The 20,795-nt window shown below is 36.2% G+C and overlaps 1 protein-coding gene across 1 annotated transcript in view; it reads left to right on the top strand.

Moving 5' to 3' along the window:
* RNF180 (ring finger protein 180) overlaps window positions 1-20,795 on the top strand; it is a 192,938-nt gene that overhangs the window by 142,609 nt on the left and 29,534 nt on the right. The window contains exon 6 of the mRNA XM_045075286.1: window positions 3,296-3,421. Within this exon, the coding sequence (XP_044931221.1) occupies window positions 3,296-3,421 (126 nt within the window). The remainder of the gene's footprint in view (window positions 1-3,295; window positions 3,422-20,795) is intronic.

The following is a 20,795-nucleotide window of genomic DNA, read 5'->3' as shown; positions in this document are numbered from 1 at the left end:
GGGCTAGTCCTACACAGTTGAAAATTTTTCTGTGTTCCGTCTGACATTCTCATGTCCTGCTGGGCTTTATCCAGGACATGCAGCTCATTCGAAAGAATATCACACTTCTCTTTTTATCTGCTCTATAATTGGTCTTCATCTATTATCCCTATTCCCATTAAGAGCATTTCACACTTCCTCTTATTCTCTACCAGTAAGCCCAGTCTGTTAATTCTTATGCTAATGGTGGTTTTGTTCTTGTGTCCATCCATGCCTCCACTCTTTTATTTTTTGGTTTGTCTTGTACAGAATAGTCACTGAGCCTGAAATCCAGACTCATTCTTTTTATCAGTAAGAGTATCTGACTGTGTCATGATATTTTCTAGTGCAATCATTCTCAAGCTTTAATATGTGGAAATAAATATTTTTATTATAAAGAAATATCAAAGTAAGCATATTTAGAGCAGTGCTTTTCAAACAATGAAAGTGCACAAAGTATCTTAAAATCTTCAGGGCCTCAAAGGCAGTGCTTACTTTGCACCTGTGTAAGAGGGGCAAGAAAGTGCCATTTGCAAGGGATCTTAACTCTCTGGGGAAACTCATTTTGTACCCATGTGAAGCACCCATCCGGTACCACCTTTACAATTTTTACTGTATCCATGTGCCACCTGAATTACTTTTTTCTTAAGAATTTTCTTTATATCACCATTTTTTCCTTAAATACTGACATAAGCCTCATCCTTAGCAATATATTTGTGAATTTATTTGATCTAGTTTATACATTTCTTCTACACATTAAATAGGTAACTTTGACATTTTTAAACATTTTCATTCAGTATTACCCTGATCATTTCACATATTGCTAGTGCTTTGTAAACCAAGTCTTAAAAATGACTGACTTTTACTTGAGGAGGTTGATCTCCAGGAAAAAAAACTAACAATAGGAACAATTAAACAGTCCTTGGGGATTGGAAGTGGGGGTACACATGATTGTTTTGTTTTTTGTATTGTTTTGGTTTTGCCCTCTATACTATTGGATTTTTAAAATCATAGACGTGTGTGACTTTGACAGTTTTTAAAAGTGATAAACCAGACTGTAGCATTGAATGTGATGCAATGGACAGGGAAGAGAGAACCCAATTTCTTTACACACAGAAGACAGAATTATGGATTCTTAGAAGCTAGGAATGGATGCTGTGATAGTCTTTTGAGGATCCAGTATTATATCTGTATCCATAGGACTTCAAAAGCCATTTTCTGATTCTTGAAGTATAACTTTACATACAAAAGAATAAAAGTATGCATCATCACAATATAAAGTACTTAACATTTCCTCTTAATCATAGTAAGAGCTCAGTAAATGTGATGGTTAAACTGGGCTTAATTTACTAGATCTCCTCCTCCCCTTATTATTCCTCTAGCAGAGAGTAAACTACTTATTCTTGGGTGATGAAACATTGACTAAAATGATTCTTGAGTGGTCCAAAGTCATTAAAGAACCTCAGCAAGTACAAAGTGAACACACTGCTTGAGGTGAAAGCTTGGATAAATGCTCTAACTTGAAAAAGTCTTACAATATTAATTGAGTTCTTCTGGGACTGAAGGGTTAAAAATGATAACAGTTCATTTACTATTCTGGAACAAAAATTATATTATGAGTATAAAGTATTGTAATAGAAATAAATGGAATTATCAGATTAAAGTGGATAACTCTTGGGGTGCCTAGGTGGCTCAATGGGTTAAAGCCTCTGCCTTCGGCTTGGGTCATGATCTCAGGGTCCTGGAATCGAGCCCCGCATCAGGCTCTCTGCTCAGCGGGGAGCCTGCTTCCTCCTCTCTCTCTCTGCCTGCCTCTCTGCCTACGTGTAATCTCTGTCTGTCAAATAAATAGATAAAATCTTTTTTTAAAAAGTGGATAAATCTTTAACTATGGCTTGCCTAGCTAATAAAATAGGAAGTCCTAAATACAAACATGAGTTCAGCATAAATTATGTAATTATCATGACTCACAGGCTGTAACACCCATAACTCAATTTTGACACTGTCAAATAAACACTCCTTGGTTTGTTTTTGTCTCTGTTATATCTGCCTTTGTCATTAGGATGCATATTTAGCTGAATAATGGGACTTCCTAAGCCAGATTTTAGCTTTGAATGATTTACTAGTAAAGAATGTGAAAATAAAGTTTAAATTTATTTTCATAGGATGTACAAATAGTCATCAATACTGAGTGAGATATTCCTGACTGGCCTCTCTTTTCCCAGCATGCAGAACTCTTCTGAACTCCATATTCTATAGGGTGTGTACTTACCAATGGACCTGAGGGTGAGAAACTGCTAGGTCAAAAGATTTGGTTTTAAGACCTACATTATTGCATTAAGGAGGGTACTTGGTGTAATGCGCACCGAGTATTCTATGCAACTGAAGAACCACTAAATTTTACCCCTGAAACTAATAATATAGTATATGTTAATTAAGTTGAATTTAAATAAGGAATTTTCTTTAAAAAAAATTTATATGACTTGTATTTCAGTGATTCAAACTAGCCATATTCTATTGAATGCAGGCTGTAATAGCAGATTTAACTCTTTTTCCCTGAGTTGTGTTTTTCTCCTTAAATGTGACCATTTCTTTTCTATGTCCTCATGCTTTCTGTGGCTTATATAGAGTTTGGATATTTTCTAGAACTTAAAATAAGTATCCTCCTGCCTTTTCACAGATTGCTCTGTGTTTACTTCAACTGAATTATTTTCTTTTTGGCTCATAAGCAAATCTCTGAAAGGTTGAGAATTTGATTCCGTATTTTTTAAACTCCCTCAAAATCAGTAGCATTAGATTCAGTAAATGCTCGACCACCACATATAGAATGAAATAGAGATTATGAAGTAGGAAAAAGTACTCAAGAGGTTTTTCCTTTTCGTCATACATCCCGAGCCATTATTGCACTCAAGTTGCTCTTTCACACATCTAGAATTCATTTTTCTCCTTTTTTGTCTGTTTATTTCCATCTTTTACTCTTCAGTCTTCTTGAAGACAGGGACTGTGTCTCACTCTTGGCTGTGTCTGGCATAGCAGAGGACATAGGAGATAACCCAGTAGGTCTGTATTCTATGTATAGACACATCGAAGTTGTATGAAATGTGAATTTGGGAGAATTAGGTTTGCTTGAGTTAAAATTACAATGTTGACTCCACTTTTCCTTCTCTCTTCAAGTGATCTGAATTGATTATCAAAATACTACAACAATAATTTTTCATATTCTTGTCACTGTATTCAGATTAATGTTTAACTACTGTTTTCTTTTGCTTTACTCTAGAACTAAACAATGCCACAAAAAGATTCTTTCCTAAAGAATATTTGAAAATAAAACAAAGCTTTCAGAAATCCAGCTCTGCAAAATGGCCACTACCAAGCTGTAGAAAAGCATTCCATCTTTTTGGAGGTAAGGAAACTAATGCAAAAAAGTTTGGTAACTTTGTCCAAGGTCTCTTTTTGAAGCCATTTTTTACTAATTAAAGTGTTAGTGGAAACGTGTTTCTGCATTGATCAGTTTTAAGGAAGAATTTTGCTAAGTATCTTCTGGGTAAATCTTCAATATATATATGAAGAAAATAGAGACTATATATTAAGAGCAAAAATTGAGAAAAACAAGTGATTAAATTTACTTTGCCTTGCTGTCAATAATGTTTAATATGTGGGTAATGAACTCATTGCAAAAGTATCAGATTTGACAAAAGTCGTATTTGACCAAAGCACTAGTGTTCCTTATAAGGATCCTGAATAATTCATTATCATAGGTAAGTTTATTTAATTTTATATTTTACAATTGTCTCCAAATTTAAAACAAGTAGAAAATAGCAGTGTCTTGGTGTACTGAGTGTTGCAGAGATATTACAGTGGAATAGGAATACCAGTTTCTGGGTTCAGGTCTGACTAGTGGAATGACTTCAGACGTGTCATAGGAACCCATTCTTCTGTTTCTGTTTTCCCATATGTAAAATGGGAGCATGTATATATATGCAATCTAATTAATATAGTTGTAAGTATCAAATGAGCTAATGTGCAGTCACATCCTAAATTAATAAAATAAGGTTGAGGCAATCTCTAATACCTTTTTGACCTTTGAGAATTTCTTTCTGTAGAATGAATAATCATACAATATGGACATAATGTGTAATTTCTCCTTTTATAAAACCATGGTCAGTGCATGAACTACTGTGCAGTTTTAGCATTTACAACTTGTGATATTATGATATTTACAACTAGAAAGCTGCAGGTATGGAGAACTCTGATCTTCAAGGAGCCAGGATGTAGGGGAGCTTCTACAGAAGACCTAAAAAATCAGTACCACGATGACTTGAAACCAAAAGGAGATAGAAATGGGGCCTCTATGGTTGAGGCAAAAAATAAATTGATTTATGAAATCCCTGAGGCATGAAGAAAGTAGTTTAAGGACAGATATAACTTTATACAGTGGTTTGAACCAAGAAAATAGTTTAAAGACATTTTATAAACATGTACTATTTTATAAAGTAATAACTAGCTGTAGAGACTCATCCCCAGATTTGGTATAGATACACTTAAGCATAATATGAAAGCAAGTGTAAGAAAATCAGTCTTATTTGAAAGATTTTGTACCAAAGAAAACTTAAAAATATGAATTAGATACTTTAGAAGATTCCTTTGTATCCTATCATCTACTGTACACCCAAATTTTAAAAAAGAATGGTGCACCTTTCAGATAACCAAACAATTTCCTTCACCTTTTTGTATCCCAAGATACTGAAACTATCATTTAAATACTTGGTTCTTTGTGATTTTGTATTTGTCTTATCCATATGATTTCACAGAACTTGTTACAAGCTTTTCCTAAATGTACTGATTTATCATCACCTTTGTCTATCACATTTGGTATTTTCAGTCCTTTAGATTTTCCAGTCTGATAGGTATAAAAGTGGTATCTCATTGGGTTTTTAATTTCAATTTCCTAATAACTAATGGGAAATAATCGTACCTTTATATGAATATTGACTATTGCATTTTTTTCATCTGTGAAATCCCTATATAAATTTTGTCCATTTTCTTATTGGTTGCATTTTTCTTACTGATGTTTGAGAGTTTTAAAATATTTCCAGGTGACTCCTTTTTCTCTTAATTGTATGAATGAATAGCCACTACCATATCCCAGTTGTGGTTTGTTTGTTGTCTTTCTGGAATCTTCTGATTAATTGTGGTTTTGCATTTGTTTCACCATCTTTCTGGTCTGTATTATCTGCCTCGTGAAATTCTTCTCTATCCCCAGTGTCATTAAGATATCTTCCTGTGTCTTTTTCAAATAGTCTAAAGGTATTAGGAATTGATTGTGTTGTTGTTTCCTGAGTTTTGTGAGGGTTGTTTATTTTGCTATATTGTAGGTAGGGATACAATTAATTTGGGGTTTCTTCCTATTTATCTTTTTTCAGTTATCATTTATTGAAAATAATTCATCATTTCTCCACTGATGCATACTAGTCTGTCATATTTTATATTCCAATGTATGTGGGCCTATTTCTGAGGTCTTTATTGGGTTCCTTTCATCTGTTTGTCTAATTCTTTTCCCAAACCATAATTTTTAATTAAGTTTTTAATTAAATATTTGAAATAATTTTAAAAATTAAAAATATTTTTAAGTGAAATACAGTGTTATATTAGTTGCAGGTGTACAACATATTGATTTGACAATTTTGCTCTAACAGAGTATTTTCGTTGTAGGATTTTTTTCTTCAGCACTTTAAATATATCATGCCATTTTCCTCTGGCTTGAACAGTTTCTGCTAAAAAATCAGATGTTAGCCTTATGGGGGTTACCTCATATGTAACTGTTTTCTCTTACTGCTTATATGTTTTCATTTTTTTTTAAGATTTTATTTATTTATTTGACAGAGAGAGAGATCACAAGTAGGCAGAGAGGCAGGCAGAGAGAGAAGAGGAACCAGGCTCCCCACTGAGCAGAGAGCCCAATGTGGGGCTCGATCCCAGGACCCTGAAATCACGACCTGAGCCAAAGGCAGAGGCTCAACCCACTGAGCCACCCAGGCACCCCATTTTCATTTTTTTATTACCATATAATATATTATTTGTTTCAGGGGTACAGGTCTGTGATACATCAGTCTTACACTATTCACAGCACTCACCTTAGCACATCAATGTCCAGCACCCAACAACCCCATCCTTCCCACCCCTCTCCGCTCCAACAACCCTCAATTTGTTTCCTCATATGAAGAGTCTCTTATGGTTTGTCTCCCTGTCTGGCTTCATCTTGTTACATTTTTCCCTCACTTCCCCCATGATCTTCTGTCTTGTTTCTCAAATTCTTCATATCAGTGAAGTCATATGATAATTGTCTTTCTCTGACTTATTTACTTAGCTTAATACCCTCTAGTTCCATCCATGTCATTGCAAATGGCAAGATTTCATGGGCTTTTGATAGCTGCATAATATATATTTGGAGGCTTTTTGATGGCTGCATAATATTCACCTGTGTCTGTATACATATATGTATATATACATATATACATATACATACACATACATGTGTGTGTGTGCATATCACATGTCTTCTTCATTCATTCCTCTGCTGGTGGACATCTAGGCTCTTTCCATAGTTTGGCTATTGTGGACATTGATATGGACATTCGGGTGCACATGCTCCTTTAAATCACTACATTTGTATACTTGTATCTTTGGGGTAAAGACACAGGAGTGCAGTTGCTGGGTCATACGGTAGCTCTATTATCAACTTCTTGAGGAAATTCAAAACTGTTTTCCAGAGTGGCTGTACCAGCTTGCATTCCCACCAACAGTGTAGGAGGGTCCCCTTTCTCTGCATCCTTGCTAACACCTGTCATTTCCTGACTGGTTAATTTTAGCCATTCTGACTGGTGTGAGGTGGTGTCTCAGTGAGGTTTTGATTTGTATTTCCCTGATGCCGAATGATGTTGAGCACTTTTTCATGTGTCTTTTGGCCATTTGGATGTCTTCTTTGCAGAAATGTCTGTTCATGTCTTCTGCCCATTTCATGACTGGATTATTTGTTCTTTGGGTTTGAGTTTGATAAGTTCTTTATAGATTTTGGATACTGGCCCTTTACCTAATATTTCATTTGCAAATATTTTCTCCCATTCTGTCAGTTGTCTTTTGGTTTTGTTGACTGTTTCCTTTGCTGTGCAGAAGCTTTTTATCTTGATGAAGTCCCAATAGTTCATTTTTGCCTTTGCTTCCCTTGCTTTTAGTGATGTTTCTAGGAAGAAGTTGCTGTAGGTGAGGTCACAGAGATTGTTGCCTGTGTTCTCCTTGAGGATTTGGATGGATTCCTGTCTCACACTGAGGTCTTTGATCCATTTTGATACTATTTTTGTGTATGGTGTAAGGAAATGGTCCAATTTCATTTTTCTGCATATAGATGTTCAACTTGTCTTTTCTCCATTGGACATGCTTTCCTGCTTTGTCAAAGATGAGTTGACCATACTTGAAGATCCATTTCTGGGCTTTCTATTCTTTCCCATTGATCTATGTGTCTGTTTTTGTGCCACTACCATACTGTCTTGATGAGTACAGCTTTGGGTGTTGAGTTTGATAAGATCTTTATAGATTTTGAATACTAGCCCTTAAGAACTAGTAAGAACTTAAAGTCTGGAATTGTGATGCCACCAGCTTTGGTTATCTTTTTCAACATTCCTCTGGCAATTTAGGATCTTTTCTAGTTCCATACAAATTTTAGAATTATTTATTCCATTTCTTTGGAAAAAGTTGAGGGACTGCATTAAATGTGTAGATTGCTCTAAGTAGCATAGACATTTTCATATTTGTTCTTCCAATCCATGAGCATGGAACATTTTTCCATTTCTCTGTGGCTTCCTCAATTTCTTTCATGAGTATTCTATAGTTTTCTGAGTACAGATTCTTTGCCTCTTTGTTTAGATTTATTCCTAGGTATCTAACAGTTTTGGGTGCAATTGTAAATGGGATTGACTCCTTAATTTCTCTTTCTTCTGTCTTGTTGCTGGTGTATAGAAATGCAACTGATTTCTGTGCATTGATTTTATATCCTGACACTACTGAATTCCTGTGTGAGTTAAGCAGTTTTGGAGTAGAGTCTTTGGGGTTTTCCACATCAAGGATCATATCATCTGCAGACTGAGAGTTTGACTTCTTCTTTGCCAATTTGGATGCCTTCTATTTCTTTTTGTTGTCTGATTGCTAAGGCGAGGACTTGAAGTACTATGTTGAATAGCAGTGGTGATAGTGGACATTCCTGCCATGTTCCTGACTTAGGGGGAAAGCTCTCAGTTTTTCCCATTGAGAATGATACTTGCTTCAGGCTTTTCATAGATGGCTTTTATGATATTGAGGTATGTACTCTCTATGCCTACACTGTGTAGAGTTTTGATCAAGAAAGATGCTGTACTTTATCAAAGGCTTTTTCAGCATCTATTGAGGTGTCATATGGTTATTGTTCTTTCTTTTACTAATATGTATCACATTGATTGATTTGCAGATGTTGAACCAAGCTTGCAGCCCAGAAATAAATCCCACTTGGTCGTGGTGAATAATTCTTTTAATGCACTGTTGGATCCTATTGGCTAGTATTTTGGTGAGAAATTTTGCATCCATGTCATCAGGGATATTGGTCTGTAATTCTCCTTTCTGATGGGCTCTTTCTCTGATTTGGGGATCAAGGTAATGCTGGCCTCATAAAATGAGTTTGGATGTTTTCCTTCTATTTCTGTTTTTTTGAAAATTTTCAGGAGAATAGGTATTAATTCTTTTTTAAATTCCCTTGGGAAGCCATCTGGCCTTGGGCTCTTGTTTGTTGGGAGATTTTTGATGACTGCTTCAGTTTCCTTACTGGTTTTGGGTCTGTTCAGGTTTTTGTTTCTTTCTGGTTCAGTTTTGGTGGTTTATACAACTCTAGGAATACATCCATTTCTTCCAGATTGTCAAATTTGCTGGCATAGAGTTGCTCATAACATGTTCTTCTAATTGTTTGTATTTCTTTAGTGTTTGTTGTGATCTCTCCTGTTTCATTCATGATTTTATTGATTTGGGTTCTTTCTCTTTTCTTTTTGATAAGTCTGGCCAGGGTTTATCAATCTTTTTAATTCTTTCAAAGAACCAGCTCCTAGTTTTGTTGATCTATTCTATTGTTCTTTTGGTTTTTATTTCATTGATTTTTGCTCTGATGTTTATTATTTCTCTTCTCCTGCTGGCTTTAGGCTTCATTTGCTCTTCTGTCTCCCACTCCCTTAGGTGTAGAGTTAGGTTGTGTATTTAAGACCTTTCTTGTTTCTTAAGAAAGGTTTGTGTTGCTATATACTTTCCTTTTAGGACCGCCTTTGCTGTGTCCCAAAGATTTTGAACTGTTGTTTTTTTCATTTGTTTCCATGAATTTTTAAAAATTCTTCTTTAATTTCCTGGTTGACCCATTCATTCTTTAGTAGGATGCTCTTTAGCATCCATGTATTTCAGTTCTTTCCAACTTTCCTCTTGTTATTGAGTTCTAGTTTCAAAGCATTGTGATCCAAAAAATATGCAGAGAATGATCCCAATATTTTGGTACTAGTTGAGACCCAATTTGTGACCCAGGATGTGATCTATTCTGGAGAATGTTCCATGGGCACTGGAGAAGAATGTTATTCTATTGCTTTGGAGTGGAATGTTCAAATATATCTGTGATGCCGATCTGGTCCAGTGTGTCATTTAAAGTCTATTTCCTCATTGATATTTTGCTTAGATGATCTGTCCATTTCAGTGAGGGGGGTGTTAAAGTCCCCTACTATTACTGTATTATTGTCGATGTGTTTCTTTGATTTTGTTAATAATTGGTTTATATAATTGGCTGCTCCCATGTTAGGGGCATATTTAAAATTGTTGGCTTGTGTTGGACAGACCCTTTAAGTATGATATGCTGTCCTTTCTCATCTCTTGTTATAGTCTTTGCCTTAAAGTCTAATTTATCTGATATAAGGATTGCCAGCCCAGCTTTCTTTTAATGTCCATTAGCATAGTAAATTGTTTTCCACCTCTTCACTTTAAATCTGGAGGTGTCTTTGGATCTAAAATGAGTTCCTTGTAGACAGCATATTGATGGGTTTTGTTTTTTTATCCATTCTGATACCCTGTGTCTTTTGATTAGGGCATTTAGCCCACTTATATTCAGGGTAACTATTGAAAGGTATGAATTTAGTGCCACTATATTGCCTGTAAGGTGACCATTACTGTATATGTCTCTGTTCCTCTCTGGTCATTACTTTTAGGCTCTCTCTCTGCTTAGAGGACCCCTTTCAATATTTCCTATAGGGCTGGTTTGGTGTTTGCAAATTCTTTTAATTTTTGTTTATCCTGGAAGCTTTTTATCTCTCCTTCTATTTTCAATGGCAGCCTAGCTGGATAGAGTATTCTTGGCTGCATATTTTTCTCTTTTAGTGCTCTGAATATATCATACCAGTCCTTTCTGGCCTGCCAGGTCTCTGTGGATAGGTCTGCTGCCAGTCTACCTTTGTAGCTTACAGACTTCTTGTCCTGAGCTGCTTTCAGGATTTATTCTTTGTTCTGGAGACTTGTAAGTTTTACTATTAGATGACAGGTGTTGACCTATTTTTATTGATTCTGAGGGGATTCTATGTGCCTCCTGGATTTTAATGCCTATTTCCTTCCTCAAATTGGGGGAGTCCTCCACTATAATTTGCTGCAGTATACCTTCTTTCTCTCTCTCTTTTTCTTCTTCTGGGACCCCAGTTTTTTAATATTGTTTCATCTTGTGATGAAACATCTTATCTCTAGAATTCTACCCTTGTGATCCCGTAGTTGTTTATCTCTCTCTTTCTCAGCTTCTTTATTCTCCATCATTTAGTCTTCTGTATCACTAATTCTCTCTTCACCCTCATTTACCATAGCAGTTAAGAGCCTCCATTTTTTATTGCACCTCATTAATAGCCTTTTTGATTTTGACTTGGTTAGATTTTAGTTCTTTTATTTCTCCAGAAAGGGATTCTCTAATATCTTTATAATAGTTATTCTGAACTCTAGTTCCAACATCTTACTAAAGTCCATATTGATTAGGTCCCTGGCAGCTGGTACTGCCTCTTGTTGTTCTTTTTGAGGTAGGCTTTTCCATTTTGTCATTTGTCCGGAGAATAATAGATGAATGAGAGAACCAGACACTAAAAGGGTAATAATGACCCCAGAAAAATATACACTGAAAAATCAGAAGAGACCCAAAATGGGGTATGGGGGGGTGGTGAACAAACATGTGTGTATGTGTGCGTGCGTGTGTGTGTGTGTATTTATATTATATTTTTATAAATCCATATATATATATATATGTGTGTGTGTGTGTGTGTGTGTGTGAATATGATCAGGCTGGTGAACAGAGGCACACACTAGATTTTGGGTGTATTTTGGTATGTTAGAAGAAACTGCATCGCAAAATTCTAAAGAAAGAAAAACATATGTATACAAAATTAAGGATATATATGATGAAGGGATGGAATATGACTGTAAAGATGAAGATTTTAAAAGATTTTTTAAAAAGACTTGATAAGTTGGTTGAAAAAAGAAAGAAAAAAACTTAAGAAAAAAAAAGGGATGTGATCAGGTGGGAGATTAGAACAAAGCCATACACTAGATTTAGAGTATATTTTGGCCTGTTAGAAGAAACTGTATCCCAGAACTTTTAAGAAAGAAAAACTGATATATTTACAAAAAATAAGGTTAAATACAATGATGAGAGAGAATATGACTGTAAAAATGAAAATTAAAAGATTTTTAAAAAGGAATTGATAAGATGTTGGTTGAAAAGGTAAGGAAGAAAAATTCAAAAAAATTAGAAAAAAATAAAGAAAATTTTAAAAATTAACTTTGAAAGACTAAAGAACCATGGTGGGAAATTCATGAATTCTATGTGCTGTATTCCCCCAGCGCTAGAGTTTTACAGTTCTTATTGATCAGTAAACTTGGTCTTGCTGGATGTTCTTGCTGATCTTCTGGGGAGGGGCCTGTTGCAGTGATTCTCAAGTGTCTTTCCCTCAGGTGGAGCTGCATGGTCCTTGCCAGGGGCCAGGTTGAGTAATCTGCTTGGGTTTGCTCTAAATAGATTTTGTTCCCTGAAAGCTTTCTATACAGCTTTGGAGGTTGAGAATGAGAATGACAACCTCCCCATCTCTGGCCCTGGAGGAGCTGAGTGCTCAGGGCCCCCACTCCTCAGTGTGCCCTCAGAGAAAAGCAGTCAGTCACTCCTCTCTCCCTGGTCTCCAGCTCCAGTCTCTGCTCAACCAGCCTGTGATGGAGCATTTCTATCTCTGGCACACAGCCCCATTTGGAGCCTCTAAACCCAGCATATTCCTGCAATGTGCTCCTGTGCTGCTCCTCCCAGTAGAGGAAGTGGGGGGTTTTGCCTGGATCTGCCACTTGTGGGATCTGTCTCAAAGAGTAGTGGCCCAACTATGCCTCAGACCATGGTTTATGGCAACCCCAAGCTGAGAGCTCACTCCTTGGCTCTGTCCTTGCAGCAGGCTTCCCCTCTCCAATACCTGGGAGCTTTGCTACACTCCGAGCTCTGCTACCCCTGAGGGTCCTGAGACCACACTATCCCAGTGAGGATTCCACCCCTTGCTAAGCCACTGGAGCGATGTCCCTCCATGGAAAAGACTTCTAAAAGTTCTGATTTTGCGCTATGCTGTTCTCTCACTTGCCAGTAGCCAGCCAACAAAGGCTCCCTCCTGCCATGGTCTATCTTTCCGTATATCGCCCTGGATTCACTTCTCTGCATGTCCTGTCTTCCAGAAAGTGGTCACTTTTTCACTCATAGAATTGTTCTATTCTTCTCTTCTATCTCCTGTTGAGTTTGTTGGTGTTCAGAATGATCTGATAAATATCTAGCTGAATTCCTGGGACCAGAAGAAATTTAGGTCCCCTTCTCCTCTGCCATCTTCCTCCCAGCCCTCGCTGCCATTTTTTTTTTTTAAGATTTATTTATTTATTTATTTGAGAGAGAGAGAGAGAGAAAGAAGGCATGAGTGGGAGGGGGGGAAGATGGAGATACTCTTCAAGCAGACTCCCTACTGAGCACAGAACCATACGGGGGCTCAATTCCACAACCCAGGAGATCAAGATCTGAGCCAAAACCAAGAGTTGAATGTTTAATTGACTGAACCACCCAGGCACACCTTTCATATTGCTTTTAAAATTCTCTCTTTAGCATTACTTTTTGTCACTTTTATTATTAATGTGTCTTGGTGTAGACCTTATGGGTTCATTTTGGTAGGGACTCTCTGTGCTTTCTAGACCAGGATATTGGTTAGAGACGTTTTTGGTTATTTTTTCTTTAGATAAGTTTTTGGTTTTTTTTTTTTTTTTTTAAGATAAGTTTTATAACCCTGTTTCTCTCTCTCTCTTCTCCTTCTAGGATCCCTATAATGCAAATGTTATTACTCTTGATAATATCATAGTTTCCTTAACCTGTTCTCATTTTTTTGTTAATCTTTTTTCTGCTCTTCAGCTTCATTTCTGTCTAGTACCTGTCTTCCAGATTGCTGATCCATTCTTTGGCATCTTTTTTTTTCTTTAACTTTGATATATACTTTCTCATTACTATCAAGTTTATTTGAAGAATATTAGTTGCTTGGGTTTTTTTATTATGCTATGTTAGTAACTATACAGTATTTCATTAGTTTTTGATATAGTGCTCCATGATTCATTGTTTGCATATAACACCCAGTGCTCAGTGAAATACGTGCCCTTCTTAATACCCATCACTAGGCTAATACAACCCCCATCCCCTCCCCTCTGAAACCCTCAGGTTTTTTTTCCAGAGTCCATAGTCTCTCATGGTTTGTCTCCCCTTTTGATTTCCCCCCTTTATTTTCCCCTTTCTTCTCCTAAAGTCCTCCATGCTATTCCTTATGTTCCACATATAAGTGAAACCATATGATAATTGTCTTTCTCCATTTCACTTATTTCATTTAGTGTAATCCCCTCAAGTTCCATCTATGTCGACAAAAATGATGGGTATTCATCCTTTCTGATGGCTGAGTAATATTCCATTGCATATATGGACCACCTCATCTTTATCCATTTGTCTGTTGAAGGGCATCTCTCCTCCTTCCACAATTTGGCTCTTCTGGACATTGGTGCTATGAACATTGGGGTGCATATGCCCCTTCTCTTAACTACATCTGTATTTTTGCATAGTGCAATTGTAGTGCAATTGCTGGGTCCTAGGGTAGCTCTCTTTTTAACTTTTTGAGGAACCTCCATAATGTTATCCAAAGTGGCTGCACCAACTTGCATTCCCACCAACAGAGTAAGAGGGTTCCCCTTTCTCCACATCCTCTCCCACATTTGTTGTTTTCTGCCTTGTTAATTTTTGCCATTCTAACTGGTATAAGGTGGTATCTCAGCAGGTTTTGATTTGAATTTCCCTGATGGCTAATGATGTTGAATATTTTTTCATATGTCTGTTAGCCATTCATATGTCTTCCTTGGAGAAGTATCTGTTCATGTCTTCTGCCCATTTTTTGACTTGATTATTTGTTTTTTGGGCTTGAATTTGAGAACTTCTTTATAGATCAGTAGAACAGAATAGAGAGCCCAGATATGGACCCTCAACTCTATGGTCAAGTAATCTTCAACAAAGCAGGAAAAACTATCCAATGGAGAAAAGATAGTCTCTTCAGTAAATTGTGCTGGGAAAAATAATGAAACTTGACCATTCTCTTACACAATACAAAGATAAACTCTAAATGAATGAAAGACCTCAGTGTGTGACAGGAATCCATCACAATCCTAGAGGAGAATGTAGGCAGTAACCTCTTCGACATCAACCACAGCAACTGCTTTTAAGACATGTCTCCAAAGGCAAGGGAGATGAAAGTGAAAATGAACTTTTGAGTCAAGATAAAAAGCTTTTGTACAGCTAAGGAAATAGTCCATAAAATGAAGAGGCAACCCACAGAGTGGGAGAAGATATTTGCAAATAACATTACAGATAAAGGGCTGGTATCCAAGATCTATAAAGAACTTTTCTGCATCATCTAATCTGCTGTTGATGTCCTCTATCATGCATTTTATTTCAGCTTTATTTAAGCTTTGACTGGTCTTTTTAATATTTCCTGTCTCTTTGTAGATCTTCTCCCTGATCTTCTCCACTTGTTTCTCAGTTTCCAATGAGTATCTTTATGACCATTTTTTATTGTTTTATTTTAACTCCATTGTAGTTAACATAGTGTCTTATTAGTTTCAGGTACACAATATAATGATTAAACAATTCTTTGGTCACCCAGTGCTCATCTCGACAAGTGCCCTCCTTAATCCCCATCATCTCTTTCATGCATCCCCCACCTAGCCCTCTCTAGTAACCATCAGTTTGTTCTCTATAGTTAAGAGTGTGTATCTTGGTTTCTTTTTCTTTTCCTTTGCTGATTTGTTTTCTAAATTCCACATATGAGTGAAATTATATGGTACTTGCCTTTCTCTAACTTAGCATTATACTCTGTAGCTCTCTAGCTCCATACATGTACTTAGAAATGGCAAGAGTTTATTCTTTCAATGGCTGAATAATATTCCATGATATATACATGTATGTATATACATACATGTGTGTATATATATCATATATATATACATAGACATGTATATATGATATATATATCTCTCTCACATCTTCTTTATCCACTCATCTATCAAGGGACACTTACGCTGCTTCCATGTCTGGGCTGTTGTAAATAATGCTGCTATAAACATCAAGGTGCATATATCACTTTGAATTAGTGTTTTTCTATTTTGGGTGTAAATGCCCACTAGTACAATTACTGGGTTGTAGGAGAGTCCGATTTTTAACTTTTGAAAGAAACTCCATACTGTTTTCCACAATGGCTGCCAGTTTGCATTCCCACCAACAGTGCAAGAGGGTTCCTTTTTCAGCCCATGCTTGCCAATATTTTTTTCTTATGTTGATTTTAGCCATTCTGACAGGTATGAAGTGATAATTCATTGTAGTTTTGATTTGCATTTCCCTGATGATGAGTGATGTTGAGCATCTTTTCTTGTGTCTTCTGGCCACCTGTATGTCTTTGGAGAAATATCTGTTAATGTATGACTATTATTATTAATTCTTTATCAGAAATGCTGCTTATCTCTGTTTCATTTAGCTCTTTTACTGTGATTTTGTCTTGTTCTTTCATTTGGGACTTATTCCTTTGCCTCCTTTTTTCTAACTCTCTGTGTTTATTTCTGTATATTAGGTAGTTCAGCTATAACTCATGATATTGAAAGTAGTGGCCTAGTTTAGAAGAGGTCCTGTGATGCCCTATAGTTCAATTACCCGTGGTCACCAGAGCCAGCTGCTCCAGGGGTATCTCTTGTGTGGGCTGCATGTGCCCTCCTGTTGTGTCTGAGCCATGATTGTCTTAAGCCCAGCCAGCTGCAATGACCAGCTTTACTTGCTGTCAGCACACTGGGCAGGGTTTGCTCCCTCAGTCTTTGAAAGGCCCTTCTGCTATCTTGGAGCTTATTGGTGGGTGGGACAGCACTGAGCCTACTTGTCTAGAGTTAACCTTTCTACCATAGTTGCAAGCATACTGAAGGGCAGGGCTGTTCCTTATGTAGCTTGCTAAGAGGCCCAACTGCAGGAACTACAGGCATACTGGTGTCTGGGATTATCTCCCTTTTCCCGGGACAGGATTCATTTTGGAGTGGTGCCATTCCAGCAAGGGCCACCTACAGGAATTGTTAGGACTGGAGCCACTTTAGAGGAATGCCTGCTAAGGTAGGTCGGTCAGAAGGGACAGGTTGGCAGGGAAATGCTAGGGCAGGATACACAGTACCAGCAAGGTCAATAGTGTTACCACTGACTCTGGCTGTCTAGGCCAGGGAAGAGGAAGAGAAATGGTACTCACCAGTACTTTTGGTGGAAAAATCCACAGATCCCTGCCCCTCGGAAACACATTCTTAGAATAGTCAATAAAGCTTCTTCATGTATATCCTAGGCACTTTTCAAAGTGCTGCTTCTGTGCTTGTGTCTCAAGGTAAGTTACTTAGTATGCTGGCCCTTTATGTTTGGGGACTCAGTTTCTTATCACCCCATGGCTCTCTGGGAATTAGGCCCACTGATTTTTAAAGTTCCCAGAGTTAGGCCCTGCTGGCTTTTGAAACCAAATACTATGGGACTCATCTTCTCAGTGCAGGTGACTAGGGTGACTGGCATGTAACCTGATCCTCTTGTTTCTCCCATTTGTGGTTAGTCAGGCAGGAACTTTGGTCCCAACAGTGTCCACTCCTCCTACCTTTCTCTATGTGACTTTCTTTCTAGGATTAGCTGCAGAAGGTCTGGTAGTCCTCAGGTTGTTTTCAAGGACAGTTGCATTGATGCAGTTGTTATCTCTTCCTGTCCACAGAACAAGAACTCAGGATTCTCTTACTCCATCATCTTTCCAAAACCTCAGTACCATATTGTGTTAATTAGTAAAGCTTTATAATAAGTCTTGATGTCCCCTTTCAAACTAATTGTGCTGTAAGAGTGCCTTGGTTTTTGGGTTTTGTGTGTTTTTATCCTGGCTCTTTGAATTTTATAATCATCTTGTCAAGTTCTATGTAAAATTATACTGTATTGAAATAAAGAGGTCTTATTCAATGTATGAGTCAATTTGGAGAGAACTGACATCTTACAGCAACAATTCTTCCTGTCTACTAACTAGTTTTTAATCTTCTTTTATATAGATCTTCTAAATCTTTAATGCCTTATAATAAAACTTTATAATTTTCTTTACAAATTGCCTTAGACATCTTTTGTATAGATTTATTTCTATATACTTGCTATGTTGTTGTCCTCTTTTCTCCATTTCTGAACCTTGAGTGCAGAGTTGGACAAGTCCTGTTTCTTAATTTATGGCATACCATCATTACTAGTCCACACTCACTAGTTTCCTTTTATCCCCATACTCTACTCTCCATTATGTTTGGTTTATTTAATGTGTATCTTTTTGTTAGTATTCTTATATAGTATTTGTTATTTTCTTTGCATGTATTTTAATTTACAGAAATATATATTGCACTCTCTCTTTTTTTAAATTTTTATTTATTGTGCTCGCTTCGGCAGCACATATACTAAAATTGGAAAATTATTTATTTATTTATTTATTTGACAGAGAGAAAGAGTGTACAAGCAGGGAGAGCAGGAGAAGGGAGTAGGAGGCTCCCTGCTAAGCAGGAAGCCTAATGCAAGGTTTCATCCTAGGACCCTAGGATCATGACCTGAGCTGAAGGCAGAGGCTTAACCAACTGAGCCACCCAGGCACCCCCATTTCTTACTTTTTTACCTAGCACCAAGCTTTTAGCTCCATCCAGGCTGCTATTTGTACCTCTAATCTGTGGGTTCTAATTAATGCTCTACTTCGATAAGCATCTACCACATTTTATCTATCTATTCACTGACTGGAACGCAGGATGCCTTCCAGTCCCTGACACCATACATAACACTAATGAATATCTTAATGTGAACCAAGTGAATATTTATTTAGTGTGTAGACTTAGGAGCTAATGTCTACATCATAGAATATGCATACACCTAACTTGACTAAATTAGTGCCAGCAGTTCCCAAAAGACTGATGTAGGTACCTATTAACAGTGCTTGAAGGTTGGGAAGAATTAGAATTTTGGAAATTGACATGTGTTAGAGAATAAGACTTAGGAACCTCCATTATTTTAATTTGCATTTATCTGATCTTTAACAGGTTGAGATTCTGTCAAATGCTTATTAGTCTTTTGGATTCTTATTTTTTAAATCCTTTACTCATTTTTCTAAAAGGGTTTTTGCCTTTATCATTCTTCCCACATTTCTTCTATAGTCTCTGTATTAATCCCTGACCAGCTTTAGACATTACAGATTTCTTATCCCACTTTATCATCTGTATATTGTTTATGTTGTCCTTCATTGAAAGAAATCCTTAACTTTGATATAATTAAATCCACCTTACTTTTGCCTTACTGTGTTTTGAAGTTTTGAGAAATTCCCAAATCCAAAAATTTCCTCTTAGATTTTTTTTATATTAACTTTATAGTTTTACCTTCTCGTTTAGGTCTTTATCTAGAATCAATCTCTTAATTTACAGAAGTTCTTTCTTTAAATAATAGCCTACTCTTCTGAATATTTATTATGCAGTGATGCTAGGTTTTAAAAATTATTCCATAATTATTGTTGTATAGACATGTAATTATGTGGGATAGTGGTCTAATATTTAGCAAGTTTAATAAATTATATTCACTCTAATTATAGAGTTTGAAGAGCTTTCAGTGAAGACCATCATATCTGTCTTATCTGAAATTAAGACAGTTTTATATCTTTCAGTGTAATATACTTTTTTCTGTTTTATCTTACCATACTTTCTGAGCTAGGGCTTCTATTTGATTTTGAATTGGAAAAGTGATAGCATATCTGATATTAAAATATACACTTAATATTTACCATGGAGTAGACTGTTGCTCTGTGTTTTCAGTGAATACTCTATATCAGGTTTTAAGAAAGTCACCATCTGTTCCCAATTTGCTAATTTTTTCTTGAATAGATTTTTAATTTTGTGATTTTTTTTAGCATTTCTTGAGGTGATCTTAATAGTTCTACTTCATGAATCTGTTAATGTACTGAATTGCATTAATAGGTTGTAATAGATTTTCTCATGTGAAACTACTGTTATATTCCTGAGATAAACTCAATTTGATCATTTTTGTGCCCTGCTAGATTTGGTTTGCTAATATTTTGAGACATAAATATGTGTCTCAAAATATATGTATATATGAGTAAAATTGTCTCCATTTCCTTTTTTAGAATATATTTGTTTTATCAATTTCTTCTTTAGTTGGTTTATGTATCATTTTGCTAGAAGTTTGTCCATTTTTTTGTTTTAAAATTTGTTAACAAAAAGTTGTTTATATCTTTTAATCTATCCCATATCTAAAGTTATGTTTTCTTTGTATTCTTATTATTTATTCATACCCTGGGTGGTTTCTTTTTCTGATCTTGCTATATACTTCTCAATTTTATTCTTTTTAATCAAAAAATAAAAAAAATTTTAAACAAAAAACATTAAAAAATTTTTTTGGAAATTGACTCTATTATATCTTTACTTTCCACTTCATTAATTTCTGTACTTTATTAAATCCCTATTGCTACACTCCTTGGGTTTATTCTGTCCTTTTTATGCCATATTAACATGGCTTTTTAGGTCATTAATTTTTATCCTTTTTACTTATTAAAAATTAATAGTTAGGTCATAAATTTCCTTCTCGGCAATAATATACATTACATGTAGTATTTTTCTTCATTTCTTAATATTTTTATAAGAAATAAACCACATTTAGGGCACCTGGGTGGCTCAGCTCTACCTTCAGCTCAGGTCATGATCCCAGGGTCCTGGGATCAAGCCCCACATTGGGCTCTCTGCTCAGCAGGGATCCTGCTTCCTCCTCTCTCTCTGCCTGCTTCTCTGACCACTTCATGATTTCTGTCAAATAAATAAAATCTAAACAAAAAAAAAAAAGAGAGAGAGAGAGAGAGAGAGAAAGAAAGAAACCACATTTAATAAGATATTGATTGAATTATCTTCCTGAAAGATAATACAGTTGCAGGAAATGAGGTCATATTTGAAAATTGGGGTCTGTGATTCCCATAGTTTTACTACCATACTCAACATACCATGCCACCTTTGCCATGTTAATTGTTTTCCTAAGAAAATATTCTTTACAGCCTAGTTTTCTGAGGTTGGTAGAAGGAAGTAAGGTGAGA

This window comes from Mustela putorius, unplaced genomic scaffold (genome assembly GCF_011764305.1).
Source record: "Mustela putorius furo isolate JIRA1106 unplaced genomic scaffold, ASM1176430v1.1 tig00000145_pilon_pilon_pilon, whole genome shotgun sequence".
In the NCBI taxonomy this organism is placed as follows: domain Eukaryota; kingdom Metazoa; phylum Chordata; class Mammalia; order Carnivora; family Mustelidae; genus Mustela; species Mustela putorius.
This window is presented reverse-complemented; position numbering and strand designations above follow the sequence as displayed.